At 50.8% G+C, this 15,137-nt stretch overlaps 1 protein-coding gene across 6 annotated transcripts in view; it reads right to left on the bottom strand.

Annotated features, from left to right (window-relative positions):
- The window catches only part of TRAPPC9 (trafficking protein particle complex subunit 9), a 572,152-nt gene that overhangs the window by 454,914 nt on the left and 102,101 nt on the right, over window positions 1-15,137 (bottom strand). For all 6 annotated transcript variants that reach the window (XM_058699183.1, XM_058699185.1, XM_058699186.1 and 3 more), the window contains one exon: window positions 2,593-2,719. In XM_058699183.1, the coding sequence (XP_058555166.1) occupies window positions 2,593-2,719 (127 nt within the window). The remainder of the gene's footprint in view (window positions 1-2,592; window positions 2,720-15,137) is intronic.

Here is a 15,137-nt window from a genome sequence, read left to right on the forward strand (position 1 = left end):
TTCTCACACGATGGTACAGGTCTCAGTCTCCACCGCTTAACTCTCGTCAAAATCTTGCTCCTGAGAAATCACACTCATGTCTGATGTATACGCAGCCCCCACAATGCAAGACAGTCCCCACTGTATGGCGGGGACAATCCAGACCATTAGAGTGCCGGTCGTGGTCCGTCAGGCCTGCTGTGACACAAATACCAAACATAGGGGGCGCCTAAACAGCAAATGTCTTCCCCTCACAGCTCTGGAGGCTGAAGTCCCAGACCGGGATGCCAGCACGCTTGGGCCCTCGAGGGCCCTCGTCGTGGTTCCCAGGGTGTCCTCACACAGAGGAGAGAAAGAGCCCTGTCCCTTTCATCCAGGGTCAAGTTGTGGCCGAAAGAAATTACAATGTACACGGAGGGTGTACATATTTGCACCTGGGGGGCTTCAGGAAAGGCTGCAGAGAAGAGATATTCCTTGAACTAAATCTTGAAAGACGACTAAGTAACAGACAGTCGGGGCAGCAGAGACATTTCAAGCAGAAGACAAAGCCCAAACAAAGGAATGAAACCCCGTCACGCACTTCTGCGACCCCAAGTGCTTGTGCAAGGTGCACGGCCCTGGTGGGACCAGAGGAACAGGAGCTCGCAGCAAAATCTGGAGACGAAGCGGCCACAGGCGGCCCTGTAAGGTCAGGCAAAGCAAACAAGTCGGGTTCTGTCCCATGAGCAACGGGGAGCAAGGCAGGCTGGGAGATGTGCTGACCTGCCAAATCTTCCGAAGGGGTTTCCTTCCACTTCACCAGTGGTGCTGATCGGCCGTGGGGTGAAGAACCCACCCACGGGGCATCCCACACCTGATTACATGCAGTTTCTCTTTCTAGTTTTAACAACATCAGGCATGAGTGGGGCGACGAATGAGTCACCGGGACAAACGGCTTATTTCTGGGGCTGACGGTCTCTGAGAACCATTCAGAACGTGTTTACACCTGGTGGGTAGTACATAAAACCAGTTTTTTGTAGATCATCCCTGACCACACCAGGCAAGAGAACTGGCACGGGCCTCCGGCAAGGCTCACCTCGCCGTTCAGAGGCAGCTCCCCAGCACAGGTTCGTTGCCGAAACACTGGTCGCTGAAGATTTCACAGTATTTGCCTAAACGTCAGACCGCCTGCTTCTACCCAATCTGTTTCATCTAAGGATTTTAGACAGCTAAGGGATTGAAGAGCTAATATCACAGTATTTTTTCAATCAATTCTCTATCTGCAAATGTAGGTGTGTAAGATGTCTCCAAGAAGAAAACAGAGATTTACTGAGTGCTTGGATGTGCCAGCCACCAGGCTCCAGGCTTTTGTAAGCATCAGCTCAGCCAAAACAACACCAACAGCCTCAGGAGGAGCAATTTTTACACCCATTTTAAAGATCTGAAACTGAGGCTCACAGGACCAAGGTCACACACTAGTAAAGAATAAACCCTATGTTCTAACTTCCATACGGGGCTGCCTCTGTGACATAACCTTCCCCTCCCGGTGTCTCCATGTGGAGAAAAGCACTTTTCCTCCTCAGCCCCGATAACCTGCCAGGACCAGCCCACCCTGCTCCACTGACAAAACTCCCGACCACGTGGGGATCTAGATGCAGCACCAAAATCCTAGAATGCTCTGTTAGGTTCAGGATGTTCTATTATGCAAATTTAGACGCAGACAGTTCATGATGAAGATGAAAAATCATTAAAAAAGACCACGGACAGTGGCGCATACTGTGAGGCAGGCCAGCAGTGGGTGCAATGGAGGCCCAAGACTCTCCTACCCATGGCGGGTGCGTGCAGCAGGAGGGAGTGCCGGCAAAGGCCTCCTAAAAACCAGGCCTGTAATGAGTCTGAAAAAACGAGCGTGCACTCGACAGGTTACCGCCGGAGAGAAGAAAGACGGAGCCCAGGGCACGCACGGCGTCAGGGAAGTCACCGAAGTGTGTGGGAGGGGCTACACCCTTGTCCGTGTGGCAGGGGCCTGTGGTCTAAGGAAAGGGGAAACCCTGGAAGCCTGTAGGAGGAAGAGGCAAGGTCAGGTATGTCTCATCCCCGCAGAGGTCACGCCGCGGGCTCTGGAAGCAGGCAGACCAGGGTCTGCATCTGGTTGTGTCGTCCACGAGGCACATGGCAGGTCCACAATGCCCCTGGCCCGATTCTCTCATCGACACGATCCTCCCACTTCCTAGCGCCACTGCTGAGATTTAAGGAGATAATGAACCAGATACACAGCAATCAAACATTGAAACTCTCAGGGGTGGAGGGGAGGGAGCAGGGCGGCTCAGTCAGTTACGTGTCCGATTCGTGATTTCGGCTCAGGTCAGGATCTCACGCTTTCACGAGTTCAAGCCCCTCATCGGGCTCTGCAATGGGCAGCGTGGAACCTGCTTGGGATTCTCTCTCTCTCCCTCTCTCTCTGCCCCTCCCCCACTCCCACTGTCTCTGACTCTCTCAAAATAAACAAATAAAACTTAAAAATTTTTTAAAAAGAGAATGGAAACTCTGGTCAAGATCCACATTTATGACGCAAGTGGTAGACAAATCTGGCAGTGAGGCGCCCGTTGGGCATGCTGGCAGGGCCCGCCTTACCTGACGATGGGAAGTTTGGTGAAGGGCACTGGAGGCAGGGTGGGCCCACCTGGGAGGGTGAGGAGTTCCATGGTCCCAGGACATTTGCACGTGTAGTTCTCCAGGCTTTGAGTCACGTCTTTCTTTTCTGAAAAGAAAAAAACAAAATGAAGGTCAATTAAATAAGAGTAAAAGTAGGGGTCTTTGGGTTTTGCGGGGGGGTGGTTTGAGCAAAATAAAATTCTTAACCCAATCCATGCCAGTCCAGCGAGTCCATATTGTGACAGAAATGAAGGGGCGCTGATACAAGAGACCAAAAGAAAGCAGATGCTTTATTCACTTCATTTAAATAATCACCAGCAATGGCTCCATTCAGGGGCATATGGATAAAAAGGAAGTTAAATTACTGTCTTCTAGAAGACTTCATTTCCCAAGAGAATAAATCCTTACCAAATTCCAAGAAAGTCAGTAGGCAGGCAGGACTGGAGAATCAGTATATTTTATTACCTGACATATGTATTTCCAGAAATTACTAGGTACCAAGCCAAATGCCAGGCCCTTTCCCCAAGGAGTCTACAATCCATCTGTGTAATAGATATTTAAGAGAATCATTACAAACCCAGACTATTTTGCTCCACCCCACCCCCACCCCTTGGCTGGGAGGGAGGAAAACAGGATACAGGGAATGCCGGCTAACGGTCCACAACATGCTCACAGGCTTTGTAACACCCCAGAGCCCAAGAGCACGTTACACACCCCAAACTGCGTAATTACTCAGGAAGGCAGGCATCACAATGCTCTTTTTACAAATGGAAAAGCTGAGACCAAACCAGGCCCAAGGCTTGTCAAAGATGTGTCAGACCTAAGTCAGTGGTCTTCTCACTGATCCCTTTGGAAGGATTAAGGGAGGCGGAAAGGGAGTTCACTCCTCCTGGCTTACATTTCCTCTGCCACTGCCTGCAGGGAAAGGTGGAGGGCACGGGGACAGTGGTGACAGAGGGACACAACACCTAGGAGTCGCCCCAGCTTCAGATGAATGGCTAGGTCCCGCTGGTCCAAGGTGGGATCGCCTTAGGGGAAGGCATTCAACCAGAGCCAACCTTCTGCTCTGAAGAAACTACTCAGGATGGAAAGAGGTAAAGCATTAAAAAGCAGTGACTGGCAGGGCGCCTGGGTGGCCCAGTCGGTTAAGCGTCCGACTTTGGCTCAGGTCATGACCTCGCGGTTTGTGAGTTCCAGCCCCGCGTCGGGCTCTGGGCTGACGGCTCAGAGCCTGGAGCCTGTTTCGGACTCCGTGTCTCCCTCTCTCTCTGCCCCTGCCCTGCTCACGCTCTGTCTGTGTGTGTCTCTCTCTCTCTCTCTCTCTCTCTCTCTCTCTCTCTCTCTCTCTCTCTCAAAAAGAAAAAAGAAAGCAATGAGTGGCAGATGTGAGCACTGAGTGCAGTGAGACAGTGAGAGCTGACGGTCATCACACAGCCACACGGCTGCACTGAGAGAAAGGGGACAAGGTTGCCAGAGACCAGATATAGTGCTCCTCCGGGACTGGGGACCATAAGTAGCAAATATCGAGGCAAGGACACGTATTTTAACTGGTAAAAGCTGCTGCCACAGGCATTTCTGTGTCTAAGCAGCATTCTCCGGGAAACAGGGGGGCAAGAAAGCAACCAGAATTAACTTTGGATGTGACACTGTAATGTTTATCTGCAAGATGAACAAAATTCTTTAAATAAGGAAATCATCTTCGATGTATACGTGATAAATCTCCTGAAGGGCTCCAGGCGATGGTGTGCAAATGACCTCATTTGCCTAATGCTGGGTACGGCGCTCGTGGCTTAGGTGTCTTATTAAGTTGGATTACGGCCTCTGAGTAAACCCTGCTGAAATGAAGAGGGAAATGAATCTACCCGTGAAGCCTAACGCCCCCTGCAGAGTCATCCAGGAAAAGCCCCGCAGCACATGCCTTGGCTTAGCTATGGATCGGCCTTTCCGCGCCGACACTGTGCACAGCGCGAGTGCAGGCAGGGAGGCATCGCGGCTGCCGGCTTCTCGTGCAGGGCCAGCTCACCGGGGACCCCACGGCCCGTGCGTTCCGGCCCCTCCTTTCCGTCTGCTCGCTGTCCAGGCGGGGGATGAGCCTGGCTGCGAGCGTCCTCGGGGCTCTGCGGAAGCCAGGTGAACCGGCCAACATCTCAGGAGCCGCTTACGCTGCTCCATGTGCACGGGGCCCTCCCCGCCAGCTGTGCGCGGTGGCTCCAGGCAGATCAACTCTCTCCTCACTTCCCATCAGGTGACATGCTAATAAGCTGCTGAGGGCGGGGCCTCTCCCCCCCACCCCCGGAGCCAGGGAGGGGACGTGGGGGTGTCACCGGTTCCTGACATGCCTATCGGCCAATTCTCCTCCCTTTATCCCTCTCACGGCACTACATCAGGAGCCCCCTCTGTCACCGCGCTCACGTCTGGGGCGCCCATGCCTTCTGGAGCTTCCACAGGGCACAGGAACTAGGACCACGTCTCACCACCCAGAGACTTCATGTCACTGCAGTGGAGTTTCCGGAGTAAATGCTTGTGTGCGATTGCTGGTGAGGTCCATCCGATGGGAAGGTCCCACTGACCTCTCTCCTCGTGGATTTGAGCACCTGCCCTACGTTGTTTCCCAGATTCGTTATTTTATCAAGGATTACAAAATGGTGATTTTGTAATTCTTAAGTTCTCTGTACTTAAAACCTAGAATCTGTCTGTGAGGAAGGATTTTGTTCCTTATCAACCATCCCAGAACACCAATGATACAGAAGAGGGGGTGATGAATGGCTGAGCCTTTCCCTGTACTTACTGGAGTGGACAACTGCCTCCAGGGATGTCCAGGGAGTTAGATGTGATTTAGTACCATTATGAACTGGTGGATTTTTATACATTTGGTATGTCACTTGATTGCCATCACACTTTTTTTTGATGTTCAGGTTGTCCCATCTTTGTCCACTGGGTGCTCTGTCACAGTGATTCCTGTGTCCTTTAGATAAGGCCTCATTATTCATCAACAGCTTGCTCTTTCTAGCTCATTTTCAGTCCCAGACCTAGAACCAAACCATTTCTCCAAGAAGCCCTTGGATCCTAGTGGGAAACAGTGCTTAGAAATCAGAGTCTGGAAGCCAAGGGCACTCATCACTGCTAGATTCTTACTGTCTCTCTAGGCCTTGACAAAAGGGACCACTTACAAAATGTTTTCAGTGTTGAGATTTTGTTAAGTGACTTTACTTTAAATTTTAAGATTTGGCAACTAAGGGGTGCCTGGGTGGCTCAGTGTGTTGAGCGATCGACTTCAGCTCAGGTCTTGATCTCACAGTCTGTGAGTCTGAGCCCTGTGTTGAGCTCTGTACTGACAGCTCAGAGCCTGGAGCTGCTTCGGATTCTGTGTCTCCGTCTCTCTCTCTCTGCCCCTCCCCCACTTGCGCACGTGCGCGCGCGCTCTCTCTCAAAAATGAATAAACATTAAAGAGAGAGAGAGAGAGAGAAAGAAAGAAAGAAAGAAAGAAAGAAAGAAAGAAAGAAAGAAAGAAAGAAAGAAAGAAAGAAAGAATATGATGTCAAAATAAAACACTACAATTCCTCACAAGTGATTTCACAGAGGCAGGACCAGAGTCTGGGAGAAGACCACGCACGAAACCTGATTCTACTGATAAGGCTTCATAAAGAAGAGGCAACATTCGGTCTTTGTCTAGGGGCACAGGTCTCTGGAAGCAAACACCATGAGTACAATACTTGGAGGTTTTGCTACGTTGCAGGGAAAGAATGACAAGAATAAGGACATATGGCCATTAAAGAAACCATGTCTGAGGGGGAAAAAAGACTAAGGACACAGAATGAATCCCAATATATCATTATAAGTTGTATGTGCACAACAAAACCTAACAGAGAAGCTGCCCGAGGCACGTGTGAGAGGGAGCAGGCTAAGACTGAAAACGCCCAAAGGGCTGAGGGTGCAGGGGGCACGGGGGCTCCAGGTGGAAACAGCAACGTAGAATATGACACTGGCTGCCGGCTTTCCCACGCGGTGACTGGCAAACATTTCACACGCGCCTCACACGTGCGTCCCTCTCTGAGACAGGACACCTCAGAGACTTGTGACTTTGCTGCAGGGATCTCACTGCTGGCAACAGAGGACGCACCCAAGTTTGCCAGGCAGACAAGGAAGGGCTCTGTGCAGGGAAGGAAAGGAGAGGTGCTCAGAGGCGAGGAACGGTGGGGCCGCTCAGGGTGCACTTAGTTTGTACTTGGTCCTGCCGTCAACGGAGACCAGCACTGTTTCAGCACTAAGCGGCCCCTTCCAGTTACGCGTACTGAGCACTCGCCGCACGCCAAGTATTGCAACAGGCGCTCAGACTACAGAACGGTAAGGGAAGAGATCCTGGTACAGAGCAGAACCTCAGTAATTTTTATCCGAAATACGTTTGCCATCCCCTCCCACAAAATCCTGCCAAAAAGGGGTGGGAGGCATCATTATCCCCCTTTTAAAGTGACAAACATTAGCTTGGTGACAATCTGAGAGATCTGATTGCGGATTAAAATAAAATGCTACCAAAATGATTTATTAATGTTTAAGTGTGATATTAAATACCATGGTTATACAAGGAAATGTCCTTTTTGCAAGCAGTGCATCCTAAGGACTGAAGGTGTGAACTGAAATGATGTCTTAGGGTTTTTAAAAAGTAATTCAGCACACAAAGCAAGTGAGAAATGAAGTAAACGTATAAAAATCTTACTAAGCATCGAATCTGGTGTATGGGACCGCTTCATTATTCCTGGTACCTTTCTGTTTGAGAATGTGTCGCAGCAAAAATATTTAACGAGCCTGGGGAGGTGAAACGATCTGCTCAAGAGAGGCACCGAGCTGGAATTTTGGAATTTGGATCCGAGGTGACGACGTCTTCCTGTCCCCCAGATTAGGCCTGATCACAGACACCCCAGTGTCGCGGGAACACAAACAGCAGGGATCCCGGCCACAGCAGTTCGAACCCGTGTTCCGCACGCCCAGCTGGAACGAAGCTCGTGACCAATCCGAGCGTTGTCCTAAGCGTAGGATTTGGTCAGAGGGAAGTGAGAACTCCTTAATTTATTCCACTAAACCTCAGCTGCCTTAGTCTGCTCTGGCCGACATAACAAAATAGCATAAAGTGGGTGACTCACCACAAACACATACTGCTCACAGCTCTGGAGGCTGGGAAGCCCCAGATCGGGATGCTACAGACTCAGTCCCTGGTGAGAGCCCACTCGACGGCCTGCAGCTCCCACCCTCCCGCTGTGTCCTCGCAAGGCCTTCTCTCCAGGCACGTGTCTCCTCCTCCGAGGGCATCAATCCCACCAGAAGGGTCCCACCCTTAAGACCTACTGCACGCCTGATTACCTCCCAAAGACCCTGCCTTGAGTTCAATCATACTGGGGGCTTGGGTTTCAACCTATGACTTTGGAGGGAGACACACACAGCCTATAACATCACTATAAATTTGTCCAACTTTGCCCAGAAGACCCGACGGTTCATTTCACTCAAGCTTGAGCACCTAATACCCTTGAGAGTTATTTTTCCATCCCAGAAATTAAAGAAATCATGCAAAGACAACATTTTTAAGAAAGCCCAGCTGCCACCTGACTGTACTGTTTCTTATAGAAGCAGAAAATATGAGCACCCCAACTTCTGAGCACAGAAAAAGTCACGGGCCATTTGCCATTTCAAAAGATGACACTGGCACAAAACCCAACACATCCTGATTTCACAGTTCGGCGCTTTGTGCTCCTTCTAAATAATCATCTCAGACACCCGTGTCTGCATAAATCAGGTATGATGTTCTGAACAGCAGAGAAGAGAAAGAAGGACATCTTTTCTTCCAAATATGAAAGAAAAATACTAAGGAAGAAGAAAATAAAAGGTACACAGGAAAAAAGCAGAGGTGCGGCCCAAGACGAGACGATTTGAAAGTACACTTTCGGAATCGGTTCTGACACCTTCACTTACAGAAAATACAAACCGCAGCTCACCTTGGAACTGCTTTCCTAAGACTAGTACTATTGATCTTTCAGCATTATGACGCTGAGATCTTTGAGGGGGTTCCCAATAAGTAGACCTCCTTGGCCCCCCCTTGCTTCTAGATAAGTTGAAAACAAAACAAAAAGACAAGACAGGGATAAAACGTCATCTGTGTTACCGACACAGCCCATGTGAAAGGACACAACATGGTTTCTCAGAAAGTGCAACTGCTCACTGGCACCAGGACCTGGGCAGACAGAGGCCGTGCCGAACTGGGCGGGCCCCACCACCCAGCCCGCTCTGTGGGCCATACACGTCACTAACAACGACTTGGAAACGTGCCTTACTTGTTTTCTCTTTTCGTCATAAAAGGAAATGTCACAGGGTGACCCAAAAGACAACCGCACGACCCTCGTGTCCGGCTGGTGGGAGAGGGCAAAGCGGGGCGGCCTCTGAGGAACGCAGTATGGCAGTCCCACGGAGTCACCACACGAGCCACCAATGCCCCTCCTGGGTGGATACTCAGAAGCAGTGAGGGCAGAGGTTCAAACCGATAACCTGCACGCCGTGTGCACGGCAGCGCTGCTCACGGCGGCCAACAGGTGGAAGGAGCCCAGGGGTCCATCCGTGAACAAACACAATGTGGTCATAGAGAAAACGGAGTGTCATTCAGCCTTAAGAAAGGACAGAGACTCTGACAGCTGCTATGACACGGATGAGCCTTGAGGACATCGTGCTGAGTGAGGACAACTAGCGCATGAGCCCCCTGCTGTGAGGGCCCTGGAGCCGTCACATTCATGCACGCACGGGAGAGGCGAGCGGGAGGTACCAGGGGCTGGGAAAGGGAGCTACTGTTCAGTGGGGACAGAACTTCGGTTTGAGATGATGGGGAGACCCTAGAAACGGGCAGCGGTGATGGATAAACAACAGCGCGCACACACTCGATGCCACAGAGTTATACCTCTAAAAATGGTGACCACGGTAAACGTTGTGCCGTGTATATCTTCCCATGATTAAAGAAAAAACGTCAGTGAAACTAAGGCATGTACCAGGTGTGGTGTGGGCCCTGGAACACAGAGATGTGTGGGCACGAGCAAAGACGCCACACTCCAACTAGTCTCCCTATTAAGGGTGTGAGGAGGAGGCTCGGCCGAGCGAGCGGACACGGCGCGGATGGGTGTCGAGGCTGGCGCCGAAGGCCACGGGGCTGGGGGGACGGCAGAGGCACCGAGCGGGACGTCCCAGGACAACAGAGGCCAGCAACCACAACATCCCAACACGGGGCTCAGACGCACCGCGTCTGAAGTACGGAGACCCAAGGGACGGCCGGCTGGTGACGAGGCCGGTGGACCGGAAGAAGGTAGGGTCCTGAGCACCAGGAACATCAGCAGAGAGAGAACACCTGCTGGGGAGAGCATAAGGAGGCCACGGAAGAGCGGAGGCCCCATGACAACACTCAGGGAAACACAGAGGCAAAGGGCAGGGAGAAAAGGAAAAAGGAGGAAATCAGCTTGAAAGGAAACCATCCTGGAAGTTCGGACTGAGACGCGAGAAGCCAAAAGATGAGCGTTTCCACAAGAAGAGAAACGGGGTGAATGCGACACAGAGGCCGATGAGGATGCAGAAAGAAAACCAATGTCACTCCTGAAGGTTCAGGGTCACGTGTCCCCATTGAAGGGGACCGTGGCAGGCGCAGGAACCCAACAACAACCACTTGGGACCTGGTGGGGACCGAGAAAGTGGCACCAGCCCCCAAGCCAGGAGTAACGTGCCAAGTACGTCCAGGCGGCCAGCAGGAGAGCTCAGCCCGCCGTCAGGGGCTGTCACCTGCACCGTCTCACCCCTAGATATTAACACTGACCCAGTGATGAAACGCCATCACCCACCCCACTGCAGCATCCAAGACGAGATACCACTTTTCTAAGGTCACACTGCTCACGAGCAAGGCTGGGACTTTAAGCCCAGGCTTCTCAAATCCAGGGCTTTTTCCACCATATGGAGCGATTTCCCTTGGGCATTACTATGCCCATTTCACAGAGAGGAAATCTGAGGCTTCAGAAGGAATTTCCTAAAGCATTCAGATACGAAGTGGCTAAATTACATGCAAACTCAGAGCTCTGAGTTCAAACAGTTTTTTCCATTGTGTTGCACGGCCCACCCGAGCCGCCCCAGTATGTGAAAATACGGAGGAGAACACGGGTGTCTTGGAGCAGCCAATCCAACACGTCCGGCAAGTCAAGCATCTTACGTAGCAGGAAAAACCAACTCAACTCTTCTTCATTCCACGTGTACATCCAGGCGGGACGATGGTCCAACCCCAAAAGGCAAAACAGTCCCCAGTGTCACCACTAGAAAGATGACCAATTATGTGCCAAAACAGCAGACACTGAAGACTCCCTTGTGTACCAAGAAAACAAGCCCTTCCCTAACTGACGGGACGGACTTAGACAAACCCGCAGTGAGCCACACAGGCCGCCTCCCGCCAGCATAACTTCCTTCTTGTTTCTCGCTTAATTTACATGGTGGCAGGTCAGAGTCTCTGACAAGCGACCATTCAAGTAGACCAGGAGATGAAACATTTTTCCTTGTTCTTTTCAAGTATGTAAACATGTTCTACCAAAATGAAAGGCAATTATGTGAAGCCACCCGCTCGTTATATCCTCATCTATTTAAAGCACTACCTAGAAAACATTTAAATATCTCTAGAGACCTCAATAAAACACCCACAAGGGGAAATTCTCCTAAGCATAAAGACTTAATAAATAATTAGAAAGAATGTGCACATCCAACTATGAACTAACAGTCAGATAAGGTAAAGTACAGTAACAGTGCAAAGTTACATAATCATTAACGATGACATTTATAAAGAGTCTGAGATAATACGGAAGATCTCTGTTATGTGGAAAATCAGGATGCAAAACCATATTTATAGAGTAAATTCAATTTAAAGATAAATCCAGGGGCGCCTGGGTGGCTCAGTTGGTTGGGCGTCCAAGTTCAGCTCAGGTCATGATCTCACCGTCTGTGAGTTCGAGGCCCATGTCAGGCTGTGTGCTGACAACTTGGAGCCTGGAGCCTGCTTCGGATTCTGTGTCTCCCTCTCTCTCTGCACCTCCCCTGCTCACGCTCTGTCTCTCTCTCTCAAAAATAAATAAACATTGGGGCACCTTGCTGGCTCAGTCGGTTGAACGTCCAACTTCAGCTCAGGTCATGATCTCACAGCTCATGAGTTCGAGCCCTGCGTCGGGCTCCGTGCTGACAGCTCAGAGCCTGGAGGCTGCTTCGGATTCTGTGTCTCCCTCTCTCTCTGCCCCTAACCCACTCACATTCTGTCTCTGTCTCTCTCAAAAATAAATAAACATTACAAAATAAATAAATAAATAAATAAATAAATAAACAAATACATAAATAAACATTAAAAAAATTTTTAAAGATAAATCCAATTTAAAAAGAATAGAAAACAATACAAAAAAATTCACTGAAATGTTAACAGCGTTTGCCCATGCAGGATTATGCATAACTTTTTCTTTTCTGTTTTTTTTCCAAGATCTCTAAAATAAGTATAATAAGGACACACTAGTTGTACAATAAAAAACATTTCAGAAATACTTGGAAGTGAATTTCCAACACCGTTTGGTAAAGAAAAGCCAGGGGTTGTGTACAGGAGTGCTCCTCACGCGTGAAGAACGCAGCACCCTGAAATGTCCGTGGACAGCGCCGAGGCACCCTCATTGCGACGGAGCTCCTAGTTCACTATGAGGGCGTGCGCAGCCTGTCCCCCCACACGCGCTGTTCTCGACGGCAGCCTGACGTTTAAGGAGGATTTGCTATACGCCAGGCACTGGGCCAACCACTCCAAATGTTGTCTCACTAAATTGTCCCCAAGAGATTACGTGAGGGGTGCCACCGGCCACCCCGATTTACAGAGGAGCAGAGTGAAGCTCAGAAAGCCCTGCTCCGGCCGAGTGTTCCCTCCACGTCTCCCCCAGGCTCCCCCTCGTGACAAACTGCTGTGCTCAGCCATGTCCCTTCTTCTGAAACTATTTCATACTTCACTCAGCATTCCTTTAACCAACAAATACCGGGGGTGCCTGGGTGGCTCAGTCGGTTAGGCGGCTGACTTTGGCTCAGGTCATGATCTCACGGTCTGTGGGTTCGAGCCCCGCGTCGGGCTCTGTGCTGGCAGCTCGGAGCCTGGAGCCTGCTTCCAATTCTGTGTCTCCCTGTCTCTCTGCCCCTCCCCTGCTTGCTCTCTGTCTCCTTCTCAAATAATAAACATTAAAAAAAAAAAAATTTAACCAACAAATACCGGCTATCTGCCCTGCGTGAGGAAGATCTGTACCTCAGACCCTCAACCGATGGCCTCCTCTTTGAGGACAACAAGATCCCCTAACTCCTCAGTCTCCATCAATACATACTAACGAATAACGTGGAAAAGACAACAGAAATCAATTCGGTTTCGCATGTATTGACTACTTTCCAGTAAAGCACTATCCAGAATGGGGAAAGATCAAAGGTGAATAAGACCCAAGGAGGGCGTGACCTCATAAGAGAGCCAGAGCAAAATTACTCTCAGGACACAAGGAAACGATCCTGAATTCTGAAGTAGGTAAGGCCAGGAGGAGGTAAAGAGGGGGCGAGTTTGACTTTCCCGTTTGTAGGAGGCGGAGCTCACTGCGACAGGAGCAGCCCGGAAAGCCACGCCACACGCTTAAAGAACGACAGAGAAGTCCAGCAGATAGGAGATACAGGTTAAGCAGATGGAAGTGAAATGAAATTAGGTTAAAAAGATGGTTTGGATCAAATTGCCAACGTCCTTGAGAAGGAGCTGAGACTTTATTAAGACAGAGAGGGGCCATCACCGCCGCTCGCAGGGAACAGAAGGATGCGATTTCGCTTGCATTTCAAGGAGATACTTCTGGCTTCCGTGTGAAGAATGGATCAGAAGGAGCAAAGCCAGGAAGCAGGATAGGAGTCCAAGAACTGGCTCTTGAAAGTCTGAACCGTGGCTGGGACAGTGGAAGGGGGAAGAGGGATCCCACGTGAGAAAAACTCAAGCATTAGAACGGATAGAGGACCTATCCAAACAATTAAGAGGATACAGGATGCAGAATTTAACAAGCAAAACGGATGAACATATGGAAGGAAAAAGAGGAGGGGAGCAAATCATCAAAGACTCTTAATGATAGAGAACCAACTGAGCGTTGCTGGAGGGGAGGCAGGTGGGCGATGGGCTAGCTGGGGGATGGGGACTAAGGAGGCCACTTGTCCTGATGAGCCCTGGGCCTTGTATGTGAGGGATGAATGCTTAATTCTACTCCTAAAACCAATACTGTACTATACATGAATTAACTAGAATTTAAATAAAAATTTGGGCCTGGGGAGGGAAAGAGGATATAGGCCGGGCAGGATAATTTGGGAACGACTCCAAAAGTTTCAGGCCTCCAAGAAGAAAACCGTGACACCCTCGAGGAAAAGATAATTCAGCTGGGGCAACGGTGATATTAGGACCCTTTGAAATTCAGGGGACATGTCCGGTTTCCACGCGTAAAGTTCAGAGGTCAGGACTGCAAGCACAGCTGTAGGAGCACCCGCTGCAGTGCCAGGCAGAGGAGGCAGGAAGCTGAGAGCGAGCTGGGACCGGGTGGGCACCGTGGAGGCGGTGAACGCAACACCCAGGTTCTGCGGCCGCTGGCACAGAGGAGGGGGCCGAGCGCCTGCAGGAGGGAGGGGAAAGGAGGGCCTCGGTGCAGGCCGAGCTGAGGTGGCCTCCCCGAGCCCCGGGACCCAGCCGGTTGAAGGGGAGCTGGAGGGTGCCCAGGAGGGCCCGGCCACTGCCCTGCAAAAGCTGACGGAAGCCAAGAAAGCCTCTCGTGAGAGCAAGAGGGACGTATGAAGGGCACTGAAAATCGAGCCTCACAAGGTGAAGGAAGGGAAACCTGGGTGGCTCAGTCAGTTAAGCGTCAGACTCTGGATTTCAGCTCCGTTCATGATCTCACAGTTCATGAGTTCGAGCCCTGTGTCGGGCTCCGGGCTGACAGTGCAGAACCTGCTTAGGACTCTCTCTCCCTCTCTTTCTGCCCCTCCCTTACTCATGCTCGTGCTCTTTCTCTCTCTATCTCTCTCTCTCTGTCTCTCTCCCTCTCAAAAATAAATAAACTTATTTAAACAAGAGCGTCCGACTGGCTCAGGTCATGACCTCGCTGTTCTGGGTTCCGGCCCCACATCGGACTCTGTGCCGACAGCTCGGAGCCTGGAGCCTGCTTCGGATTCTGTGTCTCCCTCTCTCTCCGCCCCTCTCCCACTCGTGCTTGCACGCACACTCTGTCTCTCTACCTCTCTCAAAAATAAACAAACATTAAAACTATATATTAAAAAGAACAATGAAGATGAACTCTAAGAAATCCAACTCCAAGAAGCTAGGCTGCAGAGGGGGCAGAGGGGGCAGCCCGGAGGCACGGAGTGGCAGCGGGGGCGCTGCTGATGACGGAGGGGGGCCCGGAACGCACAGAGGCGTGAGCTGAGCCGCCGGGAGATGGGGGAGTGGACC

The sequence above is a fragment of the Neofelis nebulosa genome, chromosome 14 (genome assembly GCF_028018385.1).
Source record: "Neofelis nebulosa isolate mNeoNeb1 chromosome 14, mNeoNeb1.pri, whole genome shotgun sequence".
Taxonomy (NCBI): Eukaryota; Metazoa; Chordata; class Mammalia; order Carnivora; family Felidae; genus Neofelis; species Neofelis nebulosa.